The sequence below is a fragment of the Oryx dammah genome, unplaced genomic scaffold, assembly GCF_014754425.2.
Source record: "Oryx dammah isolate SB20612 unplaced genomic scaffold, SCBI_Odam_1.1 HiC_scaffold_29, whole genome shotgun sequence".
In the NCBI taxonomy this organism is placed as follows: Eukaryota; Metazoa; Chordata; class Mammalia; order Artiodactyla; family Bovidae; genus Oryx; species Oryx dammah.
Window position 1 is genome coordinate 14,674,579 of NW_024070213.1, and position 8,838 is coordinate 14,683,416.

Consider the following 8,838-nt stretch of genomic DNA (forward strand, 5'->3'; position numbering starts at 1 on the left):
GGGCCAATCGCTGCTCCGCATTCCTGCGCTTTCTCAGGTTTCTGCTGATCTAGCAGCGCCCAGAAATGGACCGAGGGGACCCGCGCCGCACGCACCCTGCCCCACTCGGAGCTGCGAACGGCTCCCAGCGCTCCGCGTAGCCTCGCCGAGGTCCGCGCGCGGGGGTGTGCTGGAGGCGGAGGGGGAGACCCGCGAGCCATGTAGATCCAGGCCCTAGCTCACTCGCCTCCTTCGGGATCGAATCAAGGGCTCCCACGGTGCTGGGAGGGGGCGAAAGCGCTCCGTATCGTCATTCGCTTCAGAGCTCCGGAGAGGGTGGCATTTTGCTCTTCCGATCCGCAGCCTCCGGAACTCCCCGCACACACACAGAGAGACAAGAGACAGAGTGGCGTCTCCAAGCTGCCGGCCACGGGTGAGCATGGGGGTAGGGAATGGACATTTCCGCCGTAGCTGCCGAGTAAAGCAACTGGCCGACTGAAGGAAGCAGGACCAGGGGCAAGGGTGGCGCGCTGGCCCCGGCGCGCCTCGGATGCTGCGGCGGCCGCGGCTCGCGCCAGGGTACCGCAAAGCCGACCTGCCGCATTCCCACTCCGGCTCTCCGCCGACTCAGCACCTCCCCTGCGCCAAGTCGGCCGGCCAGGTAGGGGGGCTCCCCAGCTCGGGGCTGCAGAAGCGAGGCTCCGGGAGACGGGTGGGGGAAGCTGTGGGGTACGGAGATGCTGCCTGCATCCAGAGCTCCCCGCAGCGTCTCTCGGCGCTTTTCCGATCTCTAGTTTAACCGAGTTGTAAACACATTGGCGGTCGGGCATTGCATTGGGGAAAGTGGGGTGGAAGAGCCCCAAACTTGGACTTCGGGTGTCTGCGTGTCTGTCTGCGTGTCTGTGACAACCCTAGCCAAAGTCTCGTGCTTTCTGGAAAAAAACAAAAAAAAAGCTAGAGGTCTGTGCTCTTCCGTGTCTGTGGGTCCGTCCCATGTGAACGCTTCCTGATCTTCTGCCCCGTATCACTTTCTATTTTTCTGCAGCGTCCATCGATGGCCCCGGTGGGAGCTTAGAAGGCGGCAGGCGAAGAGGGCTAGGAGGGGGGAAGAGCCAAAGAGAAGCAGAAGGGGTGGCGGGCGAGGGGGTCCTCTGAGCCGGCTCCGCACCGGGTCCTAAGAGGGCTCGCGGAGGGGAGGGGAGGCCGGGGTCACCCAGAAGCCATGGCCCGGTCCGCTAGGACGGCGCTGCGTTAAGGCACCTCGGAGCAGGAAGACACACCAACTCTCCCCTTCCCGCCCGGAAAAGCTGCACCAGAGCGGCAGGCGAGAGGGATTCCAAACTGAGGAGCAGGCAGGGTGGAGGGGCGGGTCTCCAGGAGCCGAGTGGCTGATAATCTCCACCTGCCGGCTCGGAAGCCCCGCCTCTGGAGCGCTGGTGGGGAGGGCGCGTGGGTCCGCCACCCATCCCACCTCCCTCGCCCCTCCCCGCCCCGGCCCCGTCCCCCGCCTCCCGCCACCATCTCCGCCTCCCACCACCTCCACCATGACGGTGATGTCCGGAGAGAACGTGGACGAGGCTTCGGCCGCCCCAGGCCACCCCCAGGACGGCAGCTACCCGCGGCCGGCCGAGCACGACGACCACGAATGCTGCGAGCGTGTGGTCATCAACATCTCCGGGCTGCGCTTCGAGACGCAGCTCAAGACTCTGGCGCAGTTCCCCAACACGCTGCTGGGCAACCCTAAGAAACGCATGCGCTACTTCGACCCGCTCAGGAACGAGTACTTCTTCGACCGCAACCGGCCCAGCTTCGACGCCATCCTCTACTACTACCAGTCGGGGGGCCGGCTGCGCCGGCCAGTCAACGTGCCGCTGGACATGTTCTCCGAGGAGATCAAGTTTTACGAGCTGGGCGAGGAGGCCATGGACAAGTTCCGCGAGGACGAGGGCTTCATCAAGGAGGAGGAACGGCCCTTGCCGGAGAAGGAGTACCAGCGCCAGGTGTGGCTGCTCTTCGAGTACCCGGAGAGCTCGGGGCCCGCGCGGGTCATCGCCATCGTCTCCGTTATGGTCATCCTCATCTCCATCGTCATCTTCTGCCTGGAGACGCTGCCCGAGCTGAAGGACGAGAAGGACTTCCCGGGCGCCGTCCACCGCCTGGACAACACCACGGTGGTCTACAACGCCAACATCTTCACGGACCCCTTCTTCATCGTCGAGACGCTATGCATCATCTGGTTCTCCTTCGAGCTGGTGGTGCGCTTCTTCGCCTGCCCCAGCAAGACGGACTTCTTCAAGAACATCATGAACTTCATCGACATCGTGGCCATCATCCCCTATTTCATCACCCTGGGCACCGAGATAGCAGAGCAGGAGGGCAACCAGAAGGGTGAGCAGGCCACCTCGCTGGCCATTCTGAGAGTCATCAGGTTGGTAAGGGTATTTAGGATCTTCAAACTCTCCCGCCACTCTAAGGGCTTGCAAATCCTGGGCCAGACCCTCAAGGCTAGTATGAGGGAGCTAGGGCTGCTCATCTTTTTCCTCTTCATCGGGGTCATACTGTTCTCTAGTGCAGTGTACTTTGCCGAGGCGGAAGAAGCTGAGTCGCACTTTTCCAGTATCCCTGATGCTTTCTGGTGGGCGGTGGTGTCCATGACCACCGTAGGATACGGTGACATGTACCCTGTGACAATTGGAGGCAAGATCGTGGGCTCCTTGTGTGCCATCGCTGGTGTGCTGACAATTGCCCTGCCCGTACCTGTCATTGTGTCCAATTTCAACTATTTCTACCACCGAGAAACTGAGGGGGAAGAGCAGGCTCAGTTGCTCCACGTTAGCGCCCCTAACTTAGCCTCTGACAGTGACCTCAGTCGGCGCAGCTCGTCCACTCTCAGCAAATCTGAATACATGGAGATCGAAGAGGATATGAATAATAGCATAGGCCACTTTAGACAGGCCAATATCAGAACTGGCAATTGTACCACAGCTAACCAAAACTGCGTTAATAAGAGCAAGCTACTGACTGATGTTTAAAAAGCCAAGCAAAGAAATTTTTAAAAGCCCCCACTTAGCAGCTTGAAAGACTTAAAAAAAAAAAAAAAAAACAAATCAAACCAAACCCCGAGTGACCAAAGTCACTCTCTGTGTAGATACTTTACTAAGTAAGCTTTGGACGTTCCATTGAACCGTCAATGCCTTGTTGCATTGCCAGTGTTGGGGACTGCCCATGTTGGGGGTGGAAAACCGGAAGATTTCAGGAGCCATGAAAAAAAAAAAAAGAAATTATTTTCATTTTATTAAAAAAATGGGAAAAGAAAGTGTATTGTCTAAAACTGGTTTAAAATCACTCAGTCCACGAACTAGTCTAGGTAAAAATAAGAATCATGTGCTTCCCATTTTTAATTCTTGCTGGCTTCTTTAATTTTTTTCTTTCATGTGACTGAATGAGAATTAGAAGATCGCTTAGAAATATCAAATGAAAATTTGCATGGGACTCTAATATGAAATCTTGGCAAACTGCACAGCATATTTAAGACAGTGCATCAGATGTATTGTATGTAACATGATACACCAGCCAAAACGGGCAATGAACAGATGTTTTTATTTTGATCCACCGAACTGCATATTCCAAGGTAAAAAAAAAAATTACTTAAGACTGGTTCACCAAGCACCTTAGAAATCTGATATTGGTCCTGGTTCTGTAGGGATTTTTTCCCTCTGTCCCCATTCTTTTCTGATTCAAATTCTTCTCTAAGAAACAGTGATAACTGAATGCAATTCATTGATCCATCTGCAGTGCTGCTAAGATTCTCAACTGCAGATATGCCCAAAGGGTCTTTTCTCACAAGCCCTGCACCCTGACTCCCAGCCTCCAGAACTGGATGTAAAACCTTAGCCTCCTTGTTGCAAGAGAGCACAAATGGAACTAAGTGTAAGCATGTTTGAATCTGATCCTAATTTATTTTATAACCGCATGCTGAGAACGTTAACTCAGACAATAGGGGATAAGCTTACTTAGGAATCAATTCTTCTACAAATAGATTCTTCTTCATTTGCATTCACCAAAAGTGCACTCCTTCATTTATTAACTCTTTTTATTAGTCAGTAAAGTACTGTATTTAAGTACCTATGTTAGTCAGCTGGGAACAGTACTTTTTGGAGCTCCAAGCATGTTCTCTTATTCAGCATTATGGCTGATTTGATTAAGGTGTACCTTGAATTAATTAGTGCATGATTCATTTAATGTAAAAACGTTAAAAAATAATAAAAATTATAAGTTTGTGGGATGAAGGGCCCAAAAGAAATAGTGGGTGGGGGTGGGGGTGGGGAGCACTTAGTCAATTTTCCTGCCTTTGCTCAGGGAAATGTCAGGTTTCTGTGCAGAGTTAGACAGAGAGGGGACCAATATGCCCATCCCTTCATGGGAAGCTCAGTTGAAAAACGAAGTGATCAAGGTATATATAGCAACACCTAAGGACAAGTATTCTTTGTAGCTAGAGACAAACACAAGCAAAACCAACAAACAAAGGTGCAATACTGCATGTTTTTTGGTGCATTCTTGAGATGTAAATAAAAACAAAAACAAAAACGTTTCTCCATTGTATGCACCCAAAGCCGAGCTGATTTCCTTTGGCAGTCCTGATTTGAAGTCTGTAGGGACTTCGGCCGTCCCCCTGAGGCTCCCTGAAGAAACTCAACCAATTGATTTAATAGTTGCTTAGTGCCTTTATCCTGTACCCACAGCGAACTGCAGAAAGTGCCTCCATTAATGCAGCTGAGAAGTTATGTAACAGAAAGGGAGGGAGGGACGGTGGGGGCACAGAGATTTTGCTTTTCCTTTTACCACCCTGGCTGTCTCACTCCCCATTGTGGGGATGCCACGCCATCCTGCACCTCGGAACAGCACAGACCTGCGAAGATGCCCTCTGACCATCCACTGGACTTGGTCCCCTTGGCAGCCTGATGTGGGATGGAAACTGGGCCCCAAGACCCGTCTTCCAACTGGACATGCACCGTAAACTGGTTTTCTTCCTCTTTTCCACCAGAAGCCAATATAAACTCTTGGGGAATTTGTTTCCCACCAGGGGTCCCTCTGGACAAGCTAGGCTTCCCCGGGTCCACCCTAGCGGTCCTGGCATATTTCCATCCTCCCCTCTGTCTGCGGCAGCACTTTGCCATCTCTGACGGTCTGAGCTTTGCAGGCATCACTGTGGATGTAGGCACACCCGGTTCAGAGCAACCTTTTGGCAGCCTTCCCTCCTGGCCCATCCCCCTTCAGCTATTCCCAAGAATGCTCCTATGAGAGTCCCACCTGGCGGTCAATTCGCAGGCTGAACATCTAACTTCTGTTGCCCACTACACGCCATCCTGAGGACAGTGGGGACCTTGTGCTTAGCTGACAGAGAGCCTCACCACCGGGGCCTCTGGAGGCCAGCAGCTGTCCATCGACGGGGAGGCACTTGTGGCTTTTTGAACGACCCGATGTGGGGACCCTCACTTTGCACTTAGCATGTGGCTGCCTGCCTGCCGCCCAACGCCTTTCATTCCTGTGCTGCTGCTTCCAGAAATATTCCCTGTGGCTCCACCCCTCCCCTCCACCCTACCCTAGGACCGGCAGTGAGGCAGTAAACCAAGAAACTGGAGTTACACCCAGGCCTGCTGACTCCGCTAAAAGAAAAGACCGTGGATGTTTTCTTCCCCTGTGCGGCTTCTGTGAATCTATAAGATGGACGTGGCACACAGCAAGGAAGATGGAGGCCAAGAACTGCATGCCATCCGACCATAGGGCACCCACCCTCCCCGGGGTGTTTCCTTGAAACTTGACTCATCCTGGCTTTTCCTCTTACCTGCTTCTAAATCTCCCACTGGAAAAAAAAAAAAAAAAAGGGCCAACCTCGTCCACATCTCCCGGGGCTTATCTTGATCTTTTTATTTAGACTTTGAGGTCTAGGACCCACCCCCCACCCCCAACTTGAAATGCTACACTCTGTCAACAGCAATAATCTGCCCGGTACTGTGGGGGATGGGACAGAAAATGAGAAAATGGGACCAGGACTGAAAAGACGCACTTTGGCTGTGGGATACGCCTCTCACAGCCACACGCTGCATGGGCTGGGTCCTTCTGCATGTGTTACAGGGAACAGTGGTGCGTGCAGGGGACCTGTCCCCCCCGGGACGAGAGGAGCTGCCGGTAGGAGTGTGGGTGGTTTGGGGAAAATGAATGCTGCTTTTTTCATCTGTATGTAGCTCATCAAAACCAAGTGAGTAAGACTGGAGGACAGGGCTTGTCTGTGTCGCATCAGCATGCAAAGTTTGACCCAGCTCTTCCCCTTTGCACAGGGATGAGCTGAAGTGTTTCTTGTGGACCTGAAGGTGCACTTCACGAAACTGCCTATTACGGAATGACTATCTTTTCAGCTTCTCTCCTTAGGTTTATCTGATCGGGTTTTTTGTTTGTTTGTTTAGCTTTTTGCCCCCTTCCTAGGTCTTGAGCTTTCATGGCTCATGTCTTGAATACTGGTTTTCTCCAGAAGGGGGAAGACTGGTGACCTGCTCATAGCCATAGCTCAGCTCTTCCGGTGAATCGAGGCCCTAGTTTCATAGGGCAGCCAGGGAAGGGTTGGGTCACCCCTGGAGCTGTTAGGCAGCCCAGAATCTCCGAAGTGGTTAACTCAGCTCGAGTGATCTGAATGAGAGAGACCAAAGACATCCGTTTCCTCTGTCCTCAGATTCAAAGACAGAGAGTAGCCGGGAAAGGTATGTTTTTTGCACCTCCTCTTTCCCTGCCCCTGTCTGCGCCCACAGCCTTTCCTTACTACCCACTGGAGAAGTCGAGTTCTAATTATCAGTTAAAACAGTTCACTGGGAGCTGTGTTAGTGGGTTAGCTTGGCTAAATCAAATCAACCAATAGCAGATTCTTCTCCTGGACTATAGCCAGTGGACTGTAGTCATTTCTCTGAAATGAAATTGTGTGCTTGGTCAGATTCCCTGGTGGAGTCTGGACTCGCTTGAGAAGACATAAAAGACAATGCCTGTGGATGGTGAATGAGGACGAGGTTTCTTGAAGTAGAAATTTGGCTTAGTCCGTTGAGGGCCTTCTTCATGTTGTGTGTAGTTACCGATCTTTCAAACGAGTTTACCTCTGAAGAGCCAGTGGGAATGGTTTCCTAACCCTCCCATTTAATAGAGGAAACCTCAAAACACATGCTTTTTGAAAACTGGGTTCCTTGTTTGGCAGATGAGATTGAACAAAAAGAGAAAAAGAATTCCCATTTTCTCCCAGCCACAGCTTCCTCCTGGGAGTGGGGAGGACTGTTGAGTGATAACCATCAAGAGGACACAATTGTTAGAACACCAACAGCAAAACAGCCATTTTATCTTTCTGCTTTTCCAAGAAAGGGTGAAGTCTTTCGATATTTCTGTTCATTTTCAGAAGACACACACAAATTTTTAAACCTGACACAACCCGAGTGAAGGGCCACCTCCGGAGGTGACCCCTCATCCACCACATGGTGTATTAGTGCTCGTATTTATACATGGAATTTCAGGGTATACATGACTACGTCCAGCACGACTCAGGTAAACCTTAGAAGAATGTACCTTACTTATCCTTTTTGTAAAGACGTGAACAGGAGCTGAGTTGTTACCCACAACTGTTCCTGTTACTGAGGGTCACTGTACGAACTCATTCAGGGTAGAGATGTCAAGTTTAGAAGTCTGGGGATCACATGCCCTTCTCTTTGCTCAGGCTAAAGGACCCTGGGCTTTCTTGGGGAGCCCAGGTGTATGTGAGGGAAGCCCTCAGGACTCTTAGCTTTAGGGAGATTAGCCCTAGTTGCAGTGATTTTCATAGGGGCTAAGTAGGAGTTAATTTTTTTTATGACATGGGACTTCAAAGAGGAGAGAAAAGTTTTGCATCCAAATCAGAGAAGAAGAAATGGTGCAAGGAAAGAAAGCAGAATTAAACACAACCCCCTTTGCGAGGTATTCCAGGTTAAAGCTGTCTCCTTTCTAAAACCTACAGACACACCTTTCTTCTCTGTCCTGCACTGTTTAGAACTGTGTCATCAGCAGCTATAAGTAGAAAGCATGGGCTCTATATGACATACCTCTAATCTTAAAGTCTTACCAAGGTTAAAAATCCCAACGGAGTCGTCTTAATTTGAAGTGCACCATCAGGACAACAAACCACTTAAGCTTGAAAAAGCGCATTTCATTTCTTTGCGTTCGCTAGTTGCGGACACCTTGAGTTAACGATGTGTCTCATTTTCACCTACTGTGCGTTTCCCCTGCCCTAATTGTCTCATAGGTCGGGTAGAGGACACTGAATGTTATGAATCGAGAACCTAATTGAAGCGCATAGTATCCATCTATGCAATTTTACTTGCTTCTGTCACTTTATGATCTGTTCATATTTGGCATCAATTAAAGATAATTTTTAAGGATCTTATCAAGGAATGTCTCGACTGGTTCTTTGTTTCTTGTGTAACTGGGTTTCGGGAACTCTGTCTTGTGGAGTGCTCTTTAAATAACATGGTGAATCCAACATACAATTGAAGTTACCTCATTTTCTTGGAGGGCTTCCCAAGTAGCTAAGTTGGTAAGGAATCTGCCTGCAATGCAGGAGACCCGGGTTCGAGCCCTATGTTGGGAAGATCCCCTGGAGAAGGGAATGGCAACCCACTCCAGTACTCTTGTCTGGAGAATCCCATGGACAGCTGAGCCTGGCAGGCTACAGTCCATGGGATTGTAAAGTCAGACTACTGTGTGACTTTCATTTTCTTGGAAATTCATGGATTGTTATCTTTTGTACAAGGAAATACACTGAAGTTGAATTTTGACAATAAATTCACTGTTGGG

The 8,838-nt window shown here is 50.6% G+C and overlaps 1 protein-coding gene across 1 annotated transcript; it reads left to right on the top strand.

Moving 5' to 3' along the window:
* Positions 1–531: 531 nt before the first annotated feature.
* On the top strand, positions 532–8,428 carry KCNA1 (potassium voltage-gated channel subfamily A member 1). Its single transcript, XM_040234941.1, has one exon. It carries the CDS (start codon positions 1,524–1,526, stop codon positions 3,009–3,011), a length of 1,488 nt encoding a protein of 495 aa, XP_040090875.1. The 5' UTR covers positions 532–1,523; the 3' UTR covers positions 3,012–8,428.
* Positions 8,429–8,838: the final 410 nt, after the last annotated feature.